This window comes from Eutrigla gurnardus (genome assembly GCF_963514095.1).
Source record: "Eutrigla gurnardus genome assembly, chromosome: 6".
Classification (NCBI taxonomy): domain Eukaryota; kingdom Metazoa; phylum Chordata; class Actinopteri; order Perciformes; family Triglidae; genus Eutrigla; species Eutrigla gurnardus.
Window position 1 is genome coordinate 12,940,517 of NC_139920.1, and position 24,024 is coordinate 12,964,540.

General features: G+C 53.6%; 1 protein-coding gene across 1 annotated transcript; it reads right to left on the reverse strand.

Annotated features, from left to right (window-relative positions):
- Positions 1–21: 21 nt before the first annotated feature.
- LOC311015271 (uncharacterized protein) lies at positions 22–21,320 on the reverse strand (the record flags this gene model as incomplete). The annotated part of the gene is made up of 8 exons (XM_084012398.1): positions 22–1,960; positions 2,121–2,203; positions 3,513–4,412; positions 5,344–5,402; positions 13,457–13,784; positions 14,333–14,420; positions 17,659–17,924; positions 21,313–21,320. The coding sequence occupies 7 exons, from the start codon at positions 21,318–21,320 to the stop codon at positions 2,134–2,136; spliced, it is 1,719 nt and encodes a 572-aa protein (XP_083868524.1). The 3' UTR covers positions 22–1,960; positions 2,121–2,133.
- Positions 21,321–24,024: the final 2,704 nt, after the last annotated feature.

A 24,024-nucleotide genomic window follows, 5' to 3' on the forward strand; every position in this document is an offset into this window, starting at 1 on the left:
ATTTTTATTGAGTTTTGATAAATGTGAAATACATACAAATACTTTGATACACGAAATGCAATTGAACATACACACATCCATACAATCTGTATTTTTCCAGGCTAGGGCACGTCCAAAACATTTGGATAAGTGAGGCCTCATCTCTTTTACACTTGTCACAGCGGGGATCCACTTCTGGATAAATGCAAGACAATTTGACTGTGTAGATGTGGCTACATCCTCTTGTCTTATTGGCTTATTGGGAAGTTTGGGTATGTTTAAGTTATTTACAAAAAATGTACATCAAAATGGGTCATTAGGAACTCAGTGTAAAGCTGAGAATAAATGTTTCTTTTTGAAGGATTCATTAAAGAGCACAAAAAGAACAAAACAAATGGGTATATGAAATAACACAAAAACATAACTGCCATTGTTAGAAATCTAGTGCAACGCCAGAGGAAACGAGAAAGTCAATGATGGTCATACAACCCAAAGTGAAGGCAAACGAACCAAAACATAATACAAACTATTTTATTGCTGCATAGCCTTGCAGCAATAATATAAGAAATGACTAACACATAGTGGCCTGTGTTCAGTGTCATACATAATCATTAAAGGAGTCATCACCCGGAAATCGCAATTTCTCTTGTTAAAACATGCATATCTGTGTTTGACCTCAGTTGAAACTTGCCTGAAAGGCTGGAGTTTGAAAGTGGCGCCGTTTTTTCGCTTCTGCTCTTTTTCCGAACAGGAATAGCACACAAGGGTGTGCATTCCTAAAGCACGAGATTTTGATTCTGCGCCTTCGGTGACGTCACCGTGGCGGCTACTTGCATAAGCCCACCCCTCTTTCACCACCCAACCCCGCCCCGTCCGCTACCTGAAATCGCCGAAGCGCCGCCATTATGTTTTGGAGTCTGCATGCAGGCAAGCCCCCCCGGCTCTGTCCTTCCTGCGGCGAATCAACGCGCGCCTCATTACATATTATACAATGCACATCCGGACCAGTCAAAACCTCGCGCGTAATCTCGCGTGATAAAATCGCGGTACGAAAAAGGGTCAGAACAAGCTCAATGTTTGATTAAAATGTTTTTTTTTTTTTCTAATAAGTTTTACGAATTGATCCAAAGCGATCCAAGGGGGGCTGGATACGTATAAAACCAGGTGATGACTCCTTTAATGTGTGCCTCAAGCCCATGTCATGGAAACATTTTTTTTTAAAGTGAACCTGCATACAGAATGTCTTAGAAAAACAGTGCTTTCATATTCTGGCTGGAAAGATGTGTTCTATAAAGTTGACAAAACAGTAATTGGTGGCACAAAACAAAACAGATTCATATTCAGTAAACATGTCTGCAGTTTGTCAGCAACCTCGGACGATTAATTTTGCTTAATCAGGGTACAATCATCATACACTTGGCATGAGGTTACCAAGGTTATTGTTGCTGCTGTATTTTTCTAAGACATTTCCTCATTCACAATGACATGTTGGAGTGTTTTCTGATTACCAGGCTTGTCAGTATGGCAGCTGCTCCTCAAGTAACGGAGCATGAGAATAATTAACACCTCTTTAACCATTTGGCAGATCAGATTGCTTGGTTTGAGGTTCCCATTGTGCTGTGCACATTCAATGCACAAACCTCCATTCACATTCTTGGGGATATTGTTTAGGGATTAAAGAGTGAAATGGGTTCTAATGTCCACTCCAGTTTTTTTTTTTTTTTTAGTAATTGACAAAATGATGATAAAGACGCCGAAGATCACAGCAGCACAGTGGAGTACATGATGTGTTCTGTTACGACGGTCGAAAGATTCTTTCCAGATACGATGAAGTGGTTGAAGTGAACTGCCATTGTGTTGAAACCACCAGCACAGTCTTGAATCTTTGTACTTCCGCATGAATCTTCTATGGGGCAACTCTTTGAATGTTTGTCACGTCCACTGTGTGGGCTGTTCCATTCAAGAGCTGTTGCTTAAAAAACTAAAAGAGAATAAAAATTAGGAGATCTATCTCATTGCGTTCACACCTTTTATCTTACATGGAAGCATAATGATTGGTAATATTAGCTGAAGAGCCTTCCAAAAAACAGTTATTTTACACTTTTTTTACTTTTTTCTTTTCTTTTTTTGTTTTTACATACGTCTTCAACGCCTTCAATGATGGTTCCATTGCTGACCTCTCCAAAGACTGTTATCCTCATCTGTAGTGCCAGTAATACAAAACCTGTAGATATTAAAACATGTGGAAATTATTTTTTCTTCTTAACAGATATAAATGCACAAACAAGACCGTAACGGAGTAACTAGGGCCATAGTGAATAACTGTAAAATACCACATAGTAGATCTAAATTTGGACAAAAGCCTTTCTCCATTAAGGCTGACAACCCTGGAACACATTACCAACTGAAATCAAATTAATTCCTAAAAGCAAATCATACCCAGAATGATAAAGGGAAAGCTTTACATTTTAATTAGTGTATATTTAAAAGCCTAACTAGAGAGATGAGAATTACCAATAGCTATGAACACATTATGCAGGACATAATTTTCATACATTATACTTTGTTGTAACTATGCCTCCCATTGGCTATGTTACCCATATTAATATTTTCAACTTATTTCTCAGATCAATTTACATTATTTTCTGTTTCTATTTGTGACTCATCAAAAGGACGGGGTATGTATTCTATGAAATGTATTTGTCAGGTTAAGTTTAAGCCTTAATTAAACCATTGCTTTCAGTTTAAATGAAAACTTACAAGATAAATGTCCTGCATTTAGTGCTGCAGATTAAGTCAATATTTCAGAAGAATCTTTCACGTTGTGATACAACCACTAAATTTGTCATGCATAATGCCTAGGATCTACTTTTTCAGAAAAGCCTTGGGGTGCAGTCGAATAGTTCAAACAGGAAGGAGGAGCTGCTGGAACTGAAGCCGTTCAGTGAACGAGCTGTTTATAAAACCAACAACATGAGGAGAAGTGGACGACGCGTTTTTTGTAGTCCATTGTTGTAGTTTCTCCAGCGCAGTCGCCTGTCAATCGCCGGTGCCGATCATCAGCTGTCAATCATCAGCGGCCGCGTTATAATGACGTAGCTTAGTGAAAGTCCGGTCGGATTCTTTGAGCACTGAGCTCTGAGGTCAACATTTCCTAAATCCTTTTGGGTTCTCCTATCGCCTTTCCTTAACCCCGTGACGTTTTCCCCAGAGGTCAAGGAATAGGAGTTAGGAATAGGAGTTAGGACCTTATTTTTTGACTATTGCTGGAGAGTTTGAGAACTTAAATGGCTGGACAAATTTTAATGATCTAGGCATCAAAATGTATGTATTTTAGCATGACAAATCCAATGCTGTCAATAAAAAATTTGATTTTGTTTCCCTTTTTCCATGGCTTTTTCGAAAAAGTAGGTCCAGAAGAAAGTTTTGCCAAAATTTGATTGTTTTTTGACAAAGTGAAAGATTGTTTCACTAATGTGCTGGGCTAATTATGGAAAGTATCAAAGAAAAAAAGGGAAAAGACATGGAGAGACCTTGATTTGGTGTTTCTGCAGTTGTGAATGCAGTTGAAGGAGCTACAGTTGTAGGTAATGCAGTTGTTGTGGACGCAGTTGTTGGAGCAGCAGTTGTAGGGGCCGCAGATGTAGGTGCTACAGTTGCAATAACAGCAGTTGTAGGTGCTGCAGTTGTGGGGGCTGCAGTTGTGGGAGCAGTTGTAGGAGCCACAGTGGTGGGGGCTGCAGTTGTGGGGGCTGTAGTTGTGGGAGCAGCAGTTGTACCTGCTGCAGTTGTGGGGGCAGTAGATGTGGGGGCTGAACTTGTTGTGGCCACGGTTGTCGGGGCTGCAGTTGTGGGGGCCGCAGTTGCTGGGGCCGCAGTTGTGGGGGCTGCAGTTGTTGGAGCCACAGTTCTGAGGGCTGCAGTTGTGGGGGCAGCAGTTTCGGGGGCTGCAGTTGTGGGAGCAGCAGTTGTGTGAGCAGTTGTGGGGGCAGCAGTTGTAGGAGCCGCAGTTGTAGGTGCTGTGGTTGTGGGGGCTGTAGTTTTGGGGACAGCAGTTGTGGGGGCTGCAGTTGCAGGAGCCGCAGTTGTTGGGGCCACAGTTGTGGGAGCAGCAGTTGTTGGGGCCACAGTTGTGGAAGCAGTAGTTGTGGGGGCTGCAGTTGTGGGGGCTGCAGTTGTAGGAGCCGCGGTTGTGGGAGCAGCAGTTGTAGGTGCTGTGGTTGTGGGGGCCGCAGTTGTAGGAGCAGCAGAGGCTGCAGTTGTGGGGGCTGCAGTTGTTGGGGCCGCAGTTCTGAGGGCTGCAGTTGTGGGGGCGGCAGTTGTGGGGGCCACAGTTATTGGGGCTGCAGTTGTGGGAGCTGCAGTTGTCGTAGCAGCAGTTGTTGGGGGTGCTGTTGTGAGGGCTGCTGTTGTGGGAGCAGCAGTTGTGGGGGCTTCAGTTGTTGGGGCTGCAGTTGTGGGGGCGGCAGTTGTAGGGGCGGCAGTTGTGGAGGCTGCAGTTGTTGAGGCTGCAGTTGTGGAAGCAGTAGTTGTGGGTGCCGCAGTTGTAGGAGCCGCAGTTGTAGGTGCTGCAGTTGTTGGGGCCGCAGTTGTGGGGGCGGCAGTTGTTGAGGCCACAGTTGTGGGGGCTGCAGTTGTGGAAACAGCAGTTGTTGGGGCCACATTTGTGGGAGCAGCAGTTGTAGGTGCTGTGGTTGTGGGAGCAGCAGTTGTTGGGGCCGCAGTTGTGGGGGCTGCAGTTGTTGGGGCCGCAGTTCTGAGGGCGGCAGTTGTGGGGGCCACAGTTATGGGGGCTGCAGTTGTGGGAGCTGCAGTTGTGGTAGCAGCAGTTGTTGGGGGTGCTGTTGTGGGGGCTGCAGTTGTGGGAGCAGCAGTTGTTGGGGCCACAGTTGTGGAAGCAGTAGTTGTGGATGCCATGGTTGTGGGAGCAGCAGTTTTTGGGGCCACAGTTGTGGAAGCAGTAGTTGTGGGAGCAGCAGTTTTTGGAGCCACAGTTGTGGAAGCAGTAGTTGTGGGGGCCGCAGTTGTTGGGGCGGCAGTTGTGGAGGCTGCAGTTGTTGAGGCTGCAGTTGTGGGGGCTGCAGTTGTGGGTGAAGCAGTTGTGGAGGCGGCAGTTGTGGGAGCAGCAGTTGTGGGGGCTTCAGTTGTTGGGGCTGCAGTTGTGGGGGCGGCAGTTGTAGGGGCGGCAGTTGTGGAGGCTGCAGTTGTTGAGGCTGCAGTTGTGGAAGCAGTAGTTGTGGGTGGCGCAGTTGTAGGAGCCGCAGTTGTAGGTGCTGCAGTTGTTGGGGCCGCAGTTGTTGGGGCCGCAGTTGTGGGGGCGGCAGTTGTTGAGGCCGCAGTTGTGGGGGCTGCAGTTGTGGAAACAGCAGTTGTTGGTGCTGTGGTTGTGGGGGCTGTAGTTTTGGGGACAGCAGTTGTGGGGGCTGCAGTTGCAGGAGCCGCAGTTGTTGGGGCCACAGTTGTGGGAGCAGCAGTTGTTGGGGCCACAGTTGTGGAAGCAGTAGTTGTGGGGGCTGCAGTTGTGGGGGCTGCAGTTGTAGGAGCCGCGGTTGTGGGAGCAGCAGTTGTAAGTGCTGTGGTTGTGGGGGCCGCAGTTGTAGGAGCAGCAGAGGCTGCAGTTGTGGGGGCTGCAGTTGTTGGGGCCGCAGTTCTGAGGGCTGCAGTTGTGGGGGCGGCAGTTGTGGGGGCCACAGTTATTGGGGCTGCAGTTGTGGGAGCTGCAGTTGTCGTAGCAGCAGTTGTTGGGGGTGCTGTTGTGAGGGCTGCTGTTGTGGGAGCAGCAGTTGTGGGGGCTTCAGTTGTTGGGGCTGCAGTTGTGGGGGCGGCAGTTGTAGGGGCGGCAGTTGTGGAGGCTGCAGTTGTTGAGGCTGCAGTTGTGGAAGCAGTAGTTGTGGGTGCCGCAGTTGTAGGAGCCGCAGTTGTAGGTGCTGCAGTTGTTGGGGCCGCAGTTGTGGGGGCGGCAGTTGTTGAGGCCACAGTTGTGGGGGCTGCAGTTGTGGAAACAGCAGTTGTTGGGGCCACATTTGTGGGAGCAGCAGTTGTAGGTGCTGTGGTTGTGGGAGCAGCAGTTGTTGGGGCCGCAGTTGTGGGGGCTGCAGTTGTTGGGGCCGCAGTTCTGAGGGCGGCAGTTGTGGGGGCCACAGTTATGGGGGCTGCAGTTGTGGGAGCTGCAGTTGTGGTAGCAGCAGTTGTTGGGGGTGCTGTTGTGGGGGCTGCAGTTGTGGGAGCAGCAGTTGTTGGGGCCACAGTTGTGGAAGCAGTAGTTGTGGATGCCATGGTTGTGGGAGCAGCAGTTTTTGGGGCCACAGTTGTGGAAGCAGTAGTTGTGGGAGCAGCAGTTTTTGGAGCCACAGTTGTGGAAGCAGTAGTTGTGGGGGCCGCAGTTGTTGGGGCGGCAGTTGTGGAGGCTGCAGTTGTTGAGGCTGCAGTTGTGGGGGCTGCAGTTGTGGGTGAAGCAGTTGTGGAGGCGGCAGTTGTGGGAGCAGCAGTTGTGGGGGCTTCAGTTGTTGGGGCTGCAGTTGTGGGGGCGGCAGTTGTAGGGGCGGCAGTTGTGGAGGCTGCAGTTGTTGAGGCTGCAGTTGTGGAAGCAGTAGTTGTGGGTGGCGCAGTTGTAGGAGCCGCAGTTGTAGGTGCTGCAGTTGTTGGGGGCGCAGTTGTTGGGGCCGCAGTTGTGGGGGCGGCAGTTGTTGAGGCCGCAGTTGTGGGGGCTGCAGTTGTGGAAACAGCAGTTGTTGGGGCCGCAGTTGTTGGGGCCACAGTTGTGGGAGCAGCAGTTGTGTGAGCAGTTGTGGGGGCCGCAGTTGTAGGAGCCGCAGTTGTAGGTGCTGTGGTTGTGGGGGCTGTAGTTGTGGGAGCAGCAGTTGTGTGAGCAGCAGTTGTAGGGGCCGCAGTTGTTGGGGCCATAGTAGGAGCCGTAGTTGTAGGTTCTGCAGTTGTTGGGGCCGCAGTTGTGGGGGCGGCAGATGTGGAGGCTGCAGTTGTTGAGGCTGCAGTTGTGGGGGCTGCAGTTGTGGGAGCAGCAGTTGTTGGGGCCGCAGTTGTGGGGGCTGCAGTTGTGGAAACAGCAGTTGTTGGGGCCGCAGTTGTTGGGGCCACAGTTGTGGGAGCAGCAGTTGTGGGGGCCGCAGTTGTAGGAGCCGCAGTTGTAGGTGATGTGTTTGTGGGGGCTGTAGTTGTGGGAGCAGCAGTTGTTGGGGCCACAGTTGTAGGAGCCGCGGTTGTGGGAGCAGCAGTTGTAGGTGCTGTGGTTGTGGGGGCCGCAGTTGTAGGAGCAGCAGAGGCTGCAGTTGTGGGGGCTGCGGTTGTTGGGGCCGCAGTTCTGAGGGCTGCAGTTGTGGGGGCGGCAGTTGTGGGGGCCACAGTTATTGGGGCTGCAGTTGTGGGAGCTGCAGTTGTCGTAGCAGCAGTTGTTGGGGGTGCTGTTGTGGGGGCCGCTGTTGTGGGAGCAGCAGTTGTGGGGGCTTCAGTTGTTGTGGCTGCAGTTGTGGGGGCGGCAGTTGTAGGGGCGGCAGTTGTGGAGGCTGCAGTTGTTGAGGCTGCAGTTGTGGAAGCAGTAGTTGTAGGAGCCGCAGTTGTAGGTGCTGCAGTTGTTGGGGCCGCAGTTGTGGGGGCGGCAGTTGTTGAGGCCGCAGTTGTGGGGGCTGTGGTTGTTGGGGCTGTAGTTGTGGGAGCAGCAGTTGTGTGAGCAGTTGTGGGGGCCGCAGTTATAGGAGCCGCAGTTGTAGGTGCTGTGGTTGTGGGGGCTGTAGTTGTGGGAGCAGCAGTTGTGTGAGCAGCAGTTGTAGGGGCCGCAGTTGTTGGGGCCACAGTAGGAGCCGTAGTTGTAGGTTCTGCAGTTGTTGGGGCCGCAGTTGTGGGGGCGGCAGTTGTGGAGGCTGCAGTTGTTGAGGCTGCAGTTGTGGGGGCTGCAGTTGTGGGAGCAGCAGTTGTTGGGGCCGCAGTTGTGGGGGCTGCAGTTGTGGAAACAGCAGTTGTGGGGGCCGCAGTTGTAGGAGCCGCAGTTGTAGGTGATGTGTTTGTGGGGGCTGTAGTTGTGGGAGCAGCAGTTGTTGGGGCCACAGTTGTAGGAGCCGCGGTTGTGGGAGCAGCAGTTGTAGGTGCTGTGGTTGTGGGGGCCGCAGTTGTAGGAGCAGCAGAGGCTGCAGTTGTGGGGGCTGCGGTTGTTGGGGCCGCAGTTCTGAGGGCTGCAGTTGTGGGGGCGGCAGTTGTGGGGGCCACAGTTATTGGGGCTGCAGTTGTGGGAGCTGCAGTTGTCGTAGCAGCAGTTGTTGGGGGTGCTGTTGTGGGGACCGCTGTTGTGGGAGCAGCAGTTGTGGGGGCTTCAGTTGTTGGGGCTGCAGTTGTGGGGGCGGCAGTTGTAGGGGCGGCAGTTGTGGAGGCTGCAGTTGTTGAGGCTGCAGTTGTGGAAGCAGTAGTTGTGGGTGCCGCAGTTGTAGGAGCCGCAGTTGTAGGTGCTGCAGTTGTTGGGGCCGCAGTTGTGGGGGCGGCAGTTGTTGAGGCCACAGTTGTGGGGGCTGCAGTTGTGGAAACAGCAGTTGTTGGGGCCACAGTTGTGGGAACAGCAGTTGTGTGAGCAGTTGTTGGGGCTGCAGTTGTGGGGGCGGCAGTTGTAGGGGCGGCAGTTGAGGAGGCTGCAGTTGTTGAGGCTGCAGTTGTGGAAGCAGTAGTTGTGGGTGCCGCAGTTGTAGGAGCCGCAGTTGTAGGTGCTGCAGTTGTTGGGGCCGCAGTTGTGGGGGCGGCAGTTGTTGAGGCCACAGTTGTGGGGGCTGCAGTTGTGGAAACAGCAGTTGTTGGGGCCACATTTGTGGGAGCAGCAGTTGTAGGTGCTGTGGTTGTGGGAGCAGCAGTTGTTGGGGCCGCAGTTGTGGGGGCTGCAGTTGTTGGGGCCGCAGTTCTGAGGGCTGCAGTTGTGGGGGCCACAGTTATGGGGGCTGCAGTTGTGGGAGCTGCAGTTGTGGTAGCAGCAGTTGTTGGGGGTGCTGTTGTGGGGGCTGCAGTTGTGGGAGCAGCAGTTGTTGGGGCCACATTTGTGGAAGCAGTAGTTGTGGATGCCATGGTTGTGGGAGCAGCAGTTTTTGGGGCCACAGTTGTGGAAGCAGTAGTTGTGGGAGCAGCAGTTTTTGGAGCCACAGTTGTGGAAGCAGTAGTTGTGGGGGCCCCAGTTGTTGGGGCGTCAGTTGTGGAGGCTGCAGTTGTTGAGGCTGCAGTTGTGGGGGCTGCAGTTGTGGGTGAAGCAGTTGTGGAGGCGGCAGTTGTGGGAGCAGCAGTTGTGGGGGCTTCAGTTGTTGGGGCTGCAGTTGTGGGGGCGGCAGTTGTAGGGGCGGCAGTTGTGGAGGCTGCAGTTGTTGAGGCTGCAGTTGTGGAAGCAGTAGTTGTGGGTGGCGCAGTTGTAGGAGCCGCAGTTGTAGGTGCTGCAGTTGTTGGGGCCGCAGTTGTTGGGGCCGCAGTTGTGGGGGCGGCAGTTGTTGAGGCCGCAGTTGTGGGGGCTGCAGTTGTGGAAACAGCAGTTGTTGGGGCCGCAGTTGTTGGGGCCACAGTTGTGGGAGCAGCAGTTGTGTGAGCAGTTGTGAGGGCCGCAGTTGTAGGAGCCGCAGTTGTAGGTGCTGTGGTTGTGGGGGCTGTAGTTGTGGGAGCAGCAGTTGTGTGAGCAGCAGTTGTAGGGGCCGCAGTTGTTGGGGCCATAGTAGGAGCCGTAGTTGTAGGTTCTGCAGTTGTTGGGGCCGCAGTTGTGGGGGCGGCAGTTGTGGAGGCTGCAGTTGTTGAGGCTGCAATCGTGGGGGCTGCAGTTGTGGGAGCAGCAGTTGTTGGGGCCGCAGTTGTGGGGGCTGCAGTTGTGGAAACAGCAGTTGTTGGGGCCGCAGTTGTTGGGGCCACAGTTGTGGGAGCAGCAGTTGTGGTGGCCGCAGTTGTAGGAGCCGCAGTTGTAGGTGATGTGTTTGTGGGGGCTGTAGTTGTGGGAGCAGCAGTTGTTGGGGCCACAGTTGTAGGAGCCGCGGTTGTGGGAGCAGCAGTTGTAGGTGCTGTGGTTGTGGGGGCCGCAGTTGTAGGAGCAGCAGAGGCTGCAGTTGTGGGGGCTGCGGTTGTTGGGGCCGCAGTTCTGAGGGCTGCAGTTGTGGGGGCGGCAGTTGTGGGGGCCACAGTTATTGGGGCTGCAGTTGTGGGAGCTGCAGTTGTCGTAGCAGCAGTTGTTGGGGGTGCTGTTGTGGGGGCCGCTGTTGTGGGAGCAGCAGTTGTGGGGGCTTCAGTTGTTGTGGCTGCAGTTGTGGGGGCGGCAGTTGTAGGGGCGGCAGTTGTGGAGGCTGCAGTTGTTGAGGCTGCAGTTGTGGAAGCAGTAGTTGTAGGAGCCGCAGTTGTAGGTGCTGCAGTTGTTGGGGCCGCAGTTGTGGGGGCGGCAGTTGTTGAGGCCGCAGTTGTGGGGGCTGTGGTTGTTGGGGCTGTAGTTGTGGGAGCAGCAGTTGTGTGAGCAGTTGTGGGGGCCGCAGTTATAGGAGCCGCAGTGGTAGGTGCTGTGGTTGTGGGGGCTGTAGTTGTGGGAGCAGCAGTTGTGTGAGCAGCAGTTGTAGGGGCCGCAGTTGTTGGGGCCACAGTAGGAGCCGTAGTTGTAGGTTCTGCAGTTGTTGAGGCTGCAGTTGTGGGAGCAGCAGTTGTTGGGGCCGCAGTTGTGGGGGCTGCAGTTGTGGAAACAGCAGTTGTGGGGGCCGCAGGTGTAGGAGCCGCAGTTGTAGGTGATGTGTTTGTTGGGGCTGTAGTTGTGGGAGCAGCAGTTGTTGGGGCCACAGTTGTAGGAGCCGCGGTTGTGGGAGCAGTTGTTGGGGCTGCAGTTGTGGGGGCGGCAGTTGTAGAAGCCGCAGTTGTAGGTGATGTGTTTGTGGGGGCTGTAGTTGTGGGAGCAGCAGTTGTTGGGGCCACAGTTGTAGGTGCTGTGGTTGTGGGGGCCGCAGTTGTAGGAGCAGCAGAGGCTGCAGTTGTGGGGGCTGCAGTTGTGGAAACAGCAGTTGTTGGGGCCACAGTTGTGGGAACAGCAGTTGTGTGAGCAGTTGTTGGGGCTGCAGTTGTGGGGGCGGCAGTTGTAGAAGCCGCAGTTGTAGGTGATGTGTTTGTGGGGGCTGTAGTTGTGGGAGCAGCAGTTGTTGGGGCCACAGTTGTAGGAGCCGCGGTTGTGGGAGCAGCAGTTGTAGGTGCTGTGGTTGTGGGGGCCGCAGTTGTAGGAGCAGCAGAGGCTGCAGTTGTGGGGGCTGCGGTTGTTGGGGCCGCAGTTCTGAGGGCTGCAGTTGTGGGGGCGGCAGTTGTGGGGGCCACAGTTATTGGGGCTGCAGTTGTGGGAGCTGCAGTTGTCGTAGCAGCAGTTGTTGGGGGTGCTGTTGTGGGGGCCGCTGTTGTGGGAGCAGCAGTTGTGGGGGCTTCAGTTGTTGTGGCTGCAGTTGTGGGGGCGGCAGTTGTAGGGGCGGCAGTTGTGGAGGCTGCAGTTGTTGAGGCTGCAGTTGTGGAAGCAGTAGTTGTAGGAGCCGCAGTTGTAGGTGCTGCAGTTGTTGGGGCCGCAGTTGTGGGGGCGGCAGTTGTTGAGGCCGCAGTTGTGGGGGCTGTGGTTGTTGGGGCTGTAGTTGTGGGAGCAGCAGTTGTGTGAGCAGTTGTGGGGGCCGCAGTTATAGGAGCCGCAGTGGTAGGTGCTGTGGTTGTGGGGGCTGTAGTTGTGGGAGCAGCAGTTGTGGGAGCAGCAGTTGTTGGGGCCGCAGTTGTGGGGGCTGCAGTTGTGGAAACAGCAGTTGTGGGGGCCGCAGGTGTAGGAGCCGCAGTTGTAGGTGATGTGTTTGTTGGGGCTGTAGTTGTGGGAGCAGCAGTTGTTGGGGCCACAGTTGTAGGAGCCGCGGTTGTGGGAGCAGCAGTTGTAGGTGCTGTGGTTGTGGGGGCCGCAGTTGTAGGAGCAGCAGAGGCTGCAGTTGTGGGGGCTGCGGTTGTTGGGGCCGCAGTTCTGAGGGCTGCAGTTGTGGGGGCGGCAGTTGTGGGGGCCACAGTTATTGGGGCTGCAGTTGTGGGAGCTGCAGTTGTCGTAGCAGCAGTTGTTGGGGGTGCTGTTGTGGGGACCGCTGTTGTGGGAGCAGCAGTTGTGGGGGCTTCAGTTGTTGGGGCTGCAGTTGTGGGGGCGGCAGTTGTAGGGGCGGCAGTTGTGGAGGCTGCAGTTGTTGAGGCTGCAGTTGTGGAAGCAGTAGTTGTGGGTGCCGCAGTTGTAGGAGCCGCAGTTGTAGGTGCTGCAGTTGTTGGGGCCGCAGTTGTGGGGGCGGCAGTTGTTGAGGCCACAGTTGTGGGGGCTGCAGTTGTGGAAACAGCAGTTGTTGGGGCCACAGTTGTGGGAACAGCAGTTGTGTGAGCAGTTGTTGGGGCTGCAGTTGTGGGGGCGGCAGTTGTAGGAGCCGCAGTTGTAGGTTCTGCAGTTGTTGGGGCCGCAGTTGTGGGGGCGGCAGTTGTTGAGGCCGCAGTTGTGGGGGCTGCAGTTGTGGAAACAGCAGTTGTTGGGGCCGCAGTTGTTGGGGCCACAGTTGTGGAAGCAGTAGTTGTGGGAGCAGCAGTTGTGGAAGCAGTAGTTGTGGGGGCCGCAGTTGTTGGGGTGGCAGTTGTGGAGGCTGCAGTTGTTGAGGCTGCAGTTGTTGGGGCTGCAGTTGTGGGTGAAGCAGTTGTGTGAGCAGCAGTTGTAGGGGCCGCAGTTTTTGGGGCCACAGTAGGAGCCGTAGTTGTAGGTGCTGCAGTTGTTGGGGCCGCAGTTGGTGGGGCGGCAGTTGTTGGGGCAGTTGTAGGTGCCGTGGTTGTGGGAACAGCAGTTGTTGGGGCCGCAGTTGTAGGAGTCGCAGTTGTTGGGGCCACAGTTGTGGGAGCAGCAGTTGTTGGGGCCGCAGTTGTGGGAGCAGTAGTTGATGGGGCTGCATTTGCTGGGGCTGCATTTGTTGGGGCTGCTGTTGTGGGGACCGTAGTTGTGGGGGTTGCAGTTGTGGGAGCAGCAGTTGTTGTGGACGCAGTTGTAGGAGCGGCAATTGTTGGGGCCACAGTTGTGGGAGCAGCAGTTGTTGGGGCAGTTGTAGGTGCTGTGGTTGTGGGGGCTGCAGTTGTGGGGACCGCTGTTGTGGGGGCTGCAGTTGTGGAAGCTGCAGTTGTAGGTGCCGAGGTTGTGGGAACAGCAGTTGTTGGGGCCACAGTTGTGGGAGCAGCAGTTGTGTGAGCAGCAGTTGTAGGGGCCGCAGTTTTTGGGGCCACAGTAGGAGCCGTAGTTGTAGGTGCTGCAGTTGTTGGGGCCGCAGTTGTGGGAGCAGCAGTTGTTGGGGCCGCAGTTGTGGGGGCTGCAGTTGTGGGGGTTGCAGTTGCAGGAGCCGCAGTTGTTGGGGCCGCAGTTGTGGGAGCAGCAGTTGTTGGGGCCACAGTTGTGGGAGCAGCAGTTGTTAGGGCCACAGTTGTAGAAGCAGTAGTTGTGGGGGCTGCAGTTGTAGGAGACGCGGTTGCGGAAGCAGCAGTTGTAGCTGCTGTGGTTGTGGGAGCAGCAGTGGTCGGAAACACAGTTGTGGAAGCAGTAGTTGTGGGGGCCGCAGTTGTTGGGGCGGCAGTTGTGGAGGCTGCAGTTGTTGAGGCTGCAGTTGTGGGTGCTGCAGTTGTGGGTGAAGCAGTTGTGGGGGCAGTAGTTGTAGGGGCGGCAGTTGTGGAGGCTGCAGTTGTTGAGGCTGCAGTTGTGGAAGCAGTAGTTGTGGGTGCCGCAGTTGTGGAAGCAGTAGTTGTGGGGGCCGCAGTTGTTGGGGTGGCAGTTGTGGAGGCTGCAGTTGTTGAGGCTGCAGTTGTTGGGGCTGCAGTTGTGGGTGAAGCAGTTGTGTGAGCAGCAGTTGTAGGGGCCGCAGTTTTTGGGGCCACAGTAGGAGCCGTAGTTGTAGGTGCTGCAGTTGTTGGGGCCGCAGTTGGTGGGGCGGCAGTTGTTTGGGCAGTTGTAGGTGCCGTGGTTGTGGGAACAGCAGTTGTTGGGGCCGCAGTTGTAGGAGTCGCAGTTGTTGGGGCCACAGTTGTGGGAGCAGCAGTTGTTGGGGCCGCAGTTGTGGGAGCACTAGTTGTTGGGGCTGCATTTGCTGGGGCTGCATTTGTTGGGGCTGCTGTTGTGGGGACCGTAGTTGTGGGGGTTGCAGTTGTGGGAGCAGCAGTTGTTGTGGACGCAGTTGTAGGAGCCGCAATTGTTGGGGCCACAGTTGTGGGAGCAGCAGTTGTTGGGGCAGTTGTAGGTGCTGTGGTTGTGGGGGCTGCAGTTGTGGGGACCGCTGTTGTGGGGGCTGCAGTTGTGGAAGCTGCAGTTGTAGCTGCTGTGGTTGTGGGAGCAGCAGTGGTTGGAAACACAGTTGTGGAAGCAGTAGTTGTGGGGGCCGCAGTTGTTGGGGCGGCAGTTGTGGAGGCTGCAGTTGTTGAGGCTGCAGTTGTGGGTGCTGCAGTTGTGGGTGAAGCAGTTGTGGGGGCAGTAGTTGTAGGGGCGGCAGTTGTGGAGGCTGCAGTTGTTGAGGCTGCAGTTGTGGAAGCAGTAGTTGTGTTTGCCGCAGTTGTAGGAGTTGTTGGGGCCGCTGTTATAGGAGCAGCAGTTGTTGGGGCCGCAGTTGTAGGAGTCGCAGTTGTTGGGGCCACGGTTGTGGGAGCAGCAGTTGTTGGGGCCGCAGTTGTGGGAGCAGTAGTTGATGGGGCTGCATTTGTTGGGGCTGCTGTTGTGGGGACCGTAGTTGTGGGGGTTGCAGTTGTGGGAGCAGCAGTTGTTGTGGACGCAGTTGTAGGAGCCGCAATTGTTGGGGCCACAGTTGTGGGAGCAGCAGTTGTTGGGGCAGTTGTAGGTGCTGTGGTTGTGGGAGCAGCAGTTGTTGGGGCCGCAGTTTTGGGAGCTGTAGTTGTTGGGGCTGTGGTTCTTGGGGCCGTGGTTGTGGGGGCTGCAGTTGTGGGGACCGCAGTTGTTGGGGCTGCAGTTGTGGGAGCTGCAGTTGTGGGAGCTGCAGTTGTAGATGCTGTGGTTGTGGGTACAGCAGTTGTTGGGGCCACAGTTGTAGGAGCCACAGTTGTAGGTGCTGTGGTTGTGGGAGCAGCAGTTGTTGGGGCCACAGTTGTGGAAGCAGTAGTTGTGGGGGCTGCAGTTGTAGGAGACGCGGTTGCGGAAGCAGCAGTTGTAGGTGCTGTGGTTGTGGGGGCTGCAGTTGTGGGGGTTGCAGTTGCAGGAGCCGCAGTTGTTGGGGCCGCAGTTGTGGGAGCAGCAGTTGTTGGGGCCACAGTTGTGGGAGCAGCAGTTGTTGGGGCCACAGTTGTGGAAGCAGTAGTTGTGGGGGCTGCAGTTGTAGGAGACGCGGTTGCGGAAGCAGCAGTTGTAGGTGCTGTGGTTGTGGGGGCCGCAGTTGTAGGAGCAGCAGAGGCTGCAGTTGTGGGGGCTGCGGTTGTTGCGGCCGCAGTTCTGAGGGCTGCAGTTGTGGGGGCTGCAGTTGTTGAGGCTGCAGTTGTTGGGGCTGCAGTTTTGGGTGAAGCAGTTGTTGGGGCCACAGTTGTCGGGGCCGCAGTTGTTGGGGCCACAGTTGTGGGAGCAGCAGTTGTTGGGGCCGTAGTTATAGGAGCCGCAGTTGTTGGGGCCGCAGTTGTAGGTGCTGTGGTTGTGGGGGCTGCTGTTGTGGGGACCGCAGTTGTGGGGGCTGCAGTTGTGGGAGCTGCAGTTGTAGATGCCGTGGTTGTGGGTACAGCAGTTGTTGGGGCCACAGTTGTAGGAGCCACAGTTGTAGGTGCTGTGGTTGTGGGGGCTGCAGTTGTGGGAACAGCAGTTGTTGGGGCCACAGTTGTAGGAGCCGCAATTGTTGGGGCCACAGTTGTGGGAGCAGCAGTTGTTGGGGCCGTAGTTGTAGGAGCCGCAGTTGTTGGGGGCACAGTTGTAGGAGCCGCAGTTGTAGGGGCTGTGGTTATGGGGGCTGTAGTTGTAGGAGCCGCAGTTGTAGGTGCTGCAGTTGATGGGGCCGCAGTTGTGGGGGCGGCAGTTGTGGAGGCTGCAGTTGTTGAGGCTGCAGTTGTGGGTGCTGCAGTTGTGGGTGAAGCAGTTGTGGGGGCGGTAGTTGTAGGGGCGGCAGTTGTGGAGGCTGCAGTTGTTGAGGCTGCAGTTGTGGAAGCAGTAGTTGTGTGTGCCGCAGTTGTAGGAGTTGTTGGGGCCGCTGTTATAGGAGCAGCAGTTGTTGGGACAGTTGTAGGTGCCGTGGTTGTGGGAACAGCAGTTGTTGGGGCCGCAGTTGTAGGAGTCGCAGTTGTTGGGGCCACAGTTGTGGGAGCAGCAGTTGTTGGGGCCGCAGTTGTGGGAGCAGTAGTTGATGGGGCTGCATTTGATGGGGCTGTTGTTGTGGGGACCGTAGTTGTGGGGGTTGCAGTTGTGGGGGCAGCAGTTGTTGTGGACGCAGTTGTAGGAGCCGCAATTGTTGGGGCCACAGTTGTGGGAGCAGCAGTTGTTGGGGCAGTTGTAGGTGCTGTGGTTGTGGGGGCTGCAGTTGTGGGGACCGTAGTTGTGGGGGCTACAGTTGTGGAAGCAGCAGTTGTAGTTGCCGAGGTTGTGGGAACAGCAGTTGTTGGGGCCACAGTTGTGGGAGCAGCAGTTGTGTGAGCAGCAGTTGTAGGGGCCGCAGTTTTTGGGGCCACAGTTGGAGCCGTAGTTGTAGGTGCTGCAGTTGTTGGGGCCGCAGTTGTGGGAGCAGCAGTTGTTGGGGCCGCAGTTGTGGGGGCTGCAGTTGTGGGGGTTGCAGTTGCAGGAGCCGCAGTTGTTGGGGCCGCAGTTGTGGGAGCAGCAGTTGTTGGGGCCACAGTTGTGGGAGCAGCAGTTGTTGGGGCCACAGTTGTGGAAGCAGTAGTTGTGGGGGCTGCAGTTGTAGGAGACGCGGTTGCGGAAGCAGCAGTTGTAGGTGCTGTGGTTGTGGGGGCCGCAGTTGTAGGAGCAGCAGAGGCTGCAGTTGTGGGGGCTGCGGTTGTTGCAGCCGCAGTTCTGAGGGCTGCAGTTGTGGGGGCTGCAGTTGTTGAGGCTGCAGTTGTTGGGGCTGCAGTTTTGGGTGAAGCAGTTGTTGGGGCCACAGTTGTCGGAGCCGCAGTTGTTGGGGCCACAGTTGTGGGAGCAGCAGTTGTTGGGGCCGTAGTTATAGGAGCCGCAGTTGTTGGGGCCGCAGTTGTAGGTGCTGTGGTTGTGGGGGCTGCAGTTGTGGGGACCGCAGTTGTGGGGGCTGCAGTTGTGGGAGCTGCAGTTGTAGATGCCGTGGTTGTGGGTACAGCAGTTGTTGGGGCCACAGTTGTAGGAGCCACAGTTGTAGGTGCTGTGGTTGTGGGGGCTGCAGTTGTGGGAACAGCAGTTGTTGGGGCCACAGTTGTAGGAGCCGCAATTGTTGGGGCCACAGTTGTGGGAGCAGCAGTTGTTGGGGCCGTAGTTGTAGGAGCCGCAGTTGTTGGGGGCACAGTTGTAGGAGCCGCAGTTGTAGGGGCTGTGGTTATGGGGGCTGTAGTTGTAGGAGCCGCAGTTGTAGGTGCTGCAGTTGTTGGGGCCGCAGTTGTGGGGGCGGCAGTTGTTGAGGCCGCAGTTGTGGGGGCTGCAGTTGTGGAAACAGCAGTTGTTGGGGCCGCAGTTGTTGGGGCCACAGTTGTGGAAGCAGTAGTTGTGGGAGCAGCAGTGGTTGGAGCCACAGTTGTGGAAGCAGTAGTTGTGGGGGCCGCAGTTGTTGGGGCGGCAGTTGTGGAGGCTGCAGTTGTTGAGGCTGCCGTTGTGGGTGCTGCAGTTGTGGGTGAAGCAGTTGTGGGGGCGGTAGTTGTAGGGGCGGCAGTTGTGGAGGCTGCAGTTGTTGAGGCTGCAGTTGTGGGTGCTGCAGTTGTGGGTGAAGCAGTTGTGGGGGCGGTAGTTGTAGGGGCGGCAGTTGTGGAGGCTGCAGTTGTGGGGGCTGCAGTTGTGGCAGCTGCAGTTGAAGGTGCCGTGGTTGTGGGAACAGCAGTTGTTGTGGCCGCAGTTGTAGGAGCCGCAGTTGTTGGGGCCACAGTTGTTGGGGCCGCAGTTGTGGGAGCTGTAGTTGTGGGAGCTGTAGTTGTTGGGGCTGTGGTTCTTGGGGCCGTGGTTGTGGGGGCTGCAGTTGTGGGGGCCACAGTTGTGGGAGCAGCAGTTGTGGAAGCAGTAGTTGTGGGGGCCGCAGTTGTTGGGGCGGCAGTTGTGGGAGCTGCAGTTGTAGATGCCGTGGTTGTGGGTACAGCAGTTGTTGGGGCCACAGTTGTAGGAGCCACAGTTGTAGGTGCTGTGGTTTTGGGGGCTGCAGTTGTGGGAACAGCAGTTGTTGGGGCCACAGTTGTAGGAGCCGCAATTGTTGGGGCCACAGTTGTGGGACCAGCAGTTGTTGGGGCCGTAGTTGTAGGAGCCGCAGTTGTTGGGGGCACAGTTCTAGGAGCCGCAGTTGTAGGGGCTGTGGTTATGGGGGCTGTAGTTGTAGGAGCCGCAGTTGTAGGTGCTGTGGTTGTGGGGGCTGCAGTTGTGGGAACAGCAGTTGTTGGGGCCACAGTTGTAGGAGCCGCAATTGTTGGGGCCACAGTTGTGGGAGCAGCAGTTGTTGGGGCCGTAGTTGTGGAAACAGCAGTTGTTGGGGCCGCAGTTGTTGGGGCCACAGTTGTGGGAGCAGCAGTTGTGTGAGCAGTTGTGGGGGCCGCAGTTGTAGGAGCCGCAGTTGTAGGTGCTGTGGTTGTGGGGGCTGCAGTTGTGGGAGCTGCAGTTGAAGGTGCCGTGGTTGTGGGAACAGCAGTTGTTGGGGCCGCAGTTGTAGGAGCCGCAGTTGTTGGGGCCACAGTTGTGGGAGCAGCAGTTGTTGGGGCCGCAGTTGTGGGAGCTGTAGTTGTTGGGGCTGTGGTTCTTGGGGCCGTGGTTGTGGGGGCTGCAGTTGTGGGGGCCACAGTTGTGGGAGCAGCAGTTGTGGAAGCAGTAGTTGTGGGGGCCGCAGTTGTTGGGGCGGCAGTTGTGGAGGCTGCAGTTGTTGGGGCTGCAGTTGTGGGTGAAGCAGTTGTTGGGGCCACAGTTGTCGGAGCCGCAGTTGTTGGGGCCACAGTTGTGGGAGCAGCAGTTGTAGGTGCTGTGGTTGTGGGGGCTGCAGTTGTGGGGACCGCAGTTGTGGGGGCTGCAGTTGTGGGGGCTGCAGTTGTGGGAGCTGCAGTTGAAGGTGCCGTGGTTGTGGGAACAGCAGTTGTTGTGGCCGCAGTTGTAGGAGCCGCAGTTGTTGGGGGCACAGTTGTAGGGGCGGCAGTTGTGGAGGCTGCAGTTGTGGAAACAGCAGTTGTTGGGGCCGCAGTTGTAGCAGCCGCAGTTGTAGGTGCTGTGGTTGTGGGGGCTGCAGATGTGGGGACCACAGTTGTGGGGGCTGCAGTTGTGGGAGCTGCAGTTGTTGGGGCCACAGTTGTGGGAGCAGCAGTTTTTGGGGCCGCAGTTGTGGGAGCTGTAGTTGTTGGGGCTGTGGTTCTTGGGGCCGTGGTTGTGGGGGCTGCAGTTGTGGGGACCGTAGTTGTGGGGGCTGCAGTTGTAGATGCTGTGGTTGTGGGTACAGCAGTTGTTGGGGCCACAGTTGTAGGAGCCACAGTTGTAGGTGCTGTGGTTGTGGGGGCTGCAGTTGTGGGAACAGCAGTTGTTGGGGCCGCAGTTGTAGGAGCCGCAATTGTTGGGGCCACAGTTGTGCGAGCAGCAGTTGTTGGGGCCGTAGTTGTGGAAACAGCAGTTGTTGGGGCCACAGTTGTGGGAGCCGCAGTTGTAGGTGCTGTGTTTGTGGGGGCTGTAGTTGTGGGGACAGCAGTTGTGGGGGTTGCAGTTGCAGGAGCCGTAGTTGTTGGGGCCGCAGTTGTGGGGGCTGCAGTTGTGGGAGCAGCAGTTGTGGGGGCTGCAGTTATGGAAACAGCAGTTTTTGGGGCCGTAGTTGTAGGAGCCGCAGTTGTGTGTGCAGCAGTTGTAGGGGCCGCAGTTGTAGGAGCCGCAGTTGTAGGTGCCGTGGTTGTGGGGACCGCAGTTGTAGGATCTGCAGTTGTTGGGGCCACAGTTGTGGGAGCAGCAGTTGTTGGGGCCACAGTTGTGGGAGCAGCAGTTGTGTGAGTAGCAGTTGTGGGGGCAGCAGTTGTAGGGGCCGCAGTTGTGGAGGCTGCAGTTGTTGAGGCTGCAGTTGTGGGGGCTGCAGTTGTGCGAATAGCAGTTGTTGGGGCCGCAGTTGTAGGAGCCACAGTTGTTGGGGCCACAGCTGTGGGAGCAGCAGTTGTGGGGGCCGTGGTTGTGGGGGCCGCAGTTGTGAGGGCCGCAGTTGTGGGGGCCAGAGTTATGGGGGCTGCAGTTGTGGGATCTGCAGTTGTGGGTGCTGCAGTTGTTGGGGCTACAGTTATTGGGGCTGCAGTTGTGGGAACAGTAGTTGTGGGGGCTGCAGTTGTAGGGGCCACGGTTGTGGGGGCTGCAGTTGTGGGAGAAGCAGTTGTGGGAGCAGTAGCTGCAGTTGTGGGAGCAGCAGTTGTAGGGGCCGCAGTTGTAGGAGCCGCAGTTGTAGGTGCCATGGTTGCTGCTGTTGTTGTGGGGGCCGCAGTTGTTGTAGCAGCAGTTGTTGGGGCTGCTGTTGTGGGGGCCGCAGTTGTGGGAGCAGCAGTTGTGGGGGCTGCAGTTCTTGGGGCTGCAGTTGTTGAGGCCGCAGTTGTGGGGACTGCAGTTGTGGGGGCCACAGTTGTTGGGGCTGCAGTTGTTGCAGCTGCTGTTGTGGGAGCAGCAGTTGTTGGGGCTGCAGTTGTGGGGCCCGTAGTAGTTGCTGAAAGTATTTACAGTCATGGCTGAAAGTGTTGGCACCCCTGATTTTTTTCCGGAAAATGAAGTATTTCTCACGGAAAATGATTGCAATTACGCATGTTTTGTCATACATATGTTCATTTACTTTGTGTCTATTGAAACTATACAAAAAAGCAGAGAAAAATATATGATTTTGACATAATTCCACACAAAACTCCAAAAATGGGCTGGACAAAATTATTGGCACCTTTTCAAAATTGTGGGTAAAAACTTTGTTTCAGGCATGTGATCCTCGTTTAACCTCACCTGTGGCAAGTAACAGGTGTAGGCAATATGAAAATCACACCTGAAACTAAAAGGAGATAAAAAGGAGAGACAATGACTCAATCTTTTCATTGTGTGTCTGTGTGTGCCACACTAAACTGAGCTTTTACAGTTACACAGCAATGCTAGGGCACTAAGGTCATCCAACCAGCTGCTCCTGGCAGTACCCAGGTCCAGACTCTCCACTCGTGGAGATAGAGCCTTCTCAGTCACGGCTCCTAAGATGTGGAACAGCCTACCTCTCCATGTTAGAGCTGCACAGTCTGTTGAACATTTTAATTCAATTCAATTCAATTTTATTTATTTATATGGCACCTTTCATGCAGGGAAATGCAACACAAAGTGCCGTACAGAAAATACAAAATTAGAAAATAAAAACAAAACAACAACAACAATAAAAACAACAACATCAGAAAGAAAGACCCGACCCCCCACCCGGAACACACTCGCACACTCACACTAACATGCACGCAACTCGGGTATGGACACCACACACACACACACACACCCCCACGCACTGCATTGGCTAAAACTGTAGAGACGTGGCTCGGCACTGAAAAATCGGTGAGTGAAAGGCCATCCACACCATGAGGGACTCTGGTTCCCGTCAGTCGACGGTAAAAGAAATAAAATAATGTAAAATAGAACTAATGTAAAATAGAACAAGATAGCAGTAATACAAATAAATAGCAAAAACTAGACAAAAAGCTAAATAGGATAAACTACTAAAATAAGCAAACTTAAAATAATGGATTAAAAGTTGGGGAATAAAATAGCAGACTTAAAATAATAGAAAGTTAATTAAAAGCCAGACTAAAAAGATGAGTCTTGAGCCGTTTTTTAAAAACATCAACATTCTCTGCGGCCCTGTTTTAAAACACTCCTAAAAACATATCTTTTCTCCTTGGCGTTCACTCCCAGCTAAAGCAAGCAATCTTGGCTCTCTCTCTCTTACTTTCCTTCTCTCTCTCTTTTTTACTCTCTTTTTAATCTAAACTTGTTTTAAATTGACTACTATCCCTTGTGTTGTTTTAGTTGTTTTAATTGTTTGTTGTAGTGTTGTAATTAACTCTGTTGTGCTTTTGCAATTGTACAGCACTTTGGTCAACTGAGGTTGTTTTAAATGTGCTTTATAAATAAATTGTGACTTGACTTGTGACTAAACATGGAGAACAGAGAGACGAGAAGAGAGCTTTCTGAGGACTTGAGAACTAGAATTGTGGAGAAATATAAACAATCTCATGGTTACAAGGCCATTTCAAGAGATGTTGGTGTTCCTTTGTCCACTGTGCGCAATATAATCAAGAAGTTTAAAACCCACTGTACTGTAGCAAATCTCCCTGGACGTGGACGAAAAAAAAAATTGATGTAAGGTTGCAACGCAGGATAGTCCAAATGTTGAATAAGCAGCCCCGATCAACTTCCAAACATATTGAAGCTGTCCTGCAAGCTCAGGGTTTATCAGTGTCAACGCGAACTATCCGTCGTTGTTTGAATGAACAGAAACGGTATGGAAGGAGGCCCAGGAGGACCCCACTGCTGACACAGAGACACAAACAAGCTAGACTGCAGTTTGCCAAAATGAATGTGAGTAAGCCAAAATCCTTCTGGGAAAATGTCTTGTGGACAGATGAGACCAAGGTACAGCTTTTTGGTAAAACACATCATTCTACTGTTTACCGAAAACAGAATGAGGCTTACAAAGAAAAGAACACTATAACTACAGTCAAATATGGTGGAGATTCAAAGATGTTTTGGGGTTGTTTTGCTGTCTCTGGCACTGGGTCCCTTGACTGTGTGCAAGGCATCATGACATCTGAAGATTACCAAGGGATTTTGGGTCGCAATGTAGGGCCCAGTGTCAGAAAGCTGAGTTTACGTCCTAGGACATGGGTCTTCCAGCAGGACAATAACCCCAAACATACCTCTAAAAGCACACAGAAATGGATGAAAACAAAGCGCTGGAGCAGTTTGCAAAAGAAGAGTGTTCCAAAATTCCAGTTGAGAGGTGCAAGAAGCTTGTTGATGGTTATAGGAAGAGATTGATTTCAGTTAATTTTTTCCAAAGGGTGTGCAACCAAATATATATATATAAAAAATATTAAATTTTGTCCGGCCCATTTTTTGAGTTTTGCTTGTAATTATATTAATTTGGTTTTTTTCCCCCTCTCTTTTTGTGTTAATCCAATGCACACAAGGGAAATAAACATGTGTATAACAAAACGTGTAAATGGCAATCATTTTCTGAGAGAAATGGTGCATTTTCTGGAAAAGATTCCGGGGTGCCAACACTTTCAGCCATGACTGTATATATATCTTGTCATGTTTAACTTAAGGAATGGATATAATGCAATCTTATTGTTAGTTTGTCCAACAGTCAGCAAACTTGTCTTCCTTTGACATGAATTACTGAACAGATAGTGTTTATTCATTTTTCAGAAAAGAATATCTTTGTGATTCAGGTGATTTCCAAATCAATTTTAGCAAAGTAATTAGATCTCATAACCACATTCCAAATTATTATTTTGTATCTTTTTTTTAATGTGAAGACGAGTTTGCAAGATAATAATTAATAATCCTATAAAACAAATTTACACATTTCAACACATTTTCAGTCCAATAATTATTGTTTGATCTTTATAGCCACTGTTAAAATTAGGTTTAAGTTTGTTTTGATCAACTATCAGTAATAGTTGTATGAAGGAGAGATCAGTAGCACTCAAAAACAGATATTATTACAGCAATATTTTGTAAAATATGAAATGTAAGACAAACTAATATCCTTCACTGTTTGAATACGTAACACTACTGTTGTCTTCAGTCTACAGTACACATATTAACACATTTTCTACAAAAAATTATTACCTTGTCCAGAGTATATATGTAAACATCCAAACAAAAATATCCAAAGACCTTTTCGTTCCATGATGATTGCTGTTACTGCTCACTCG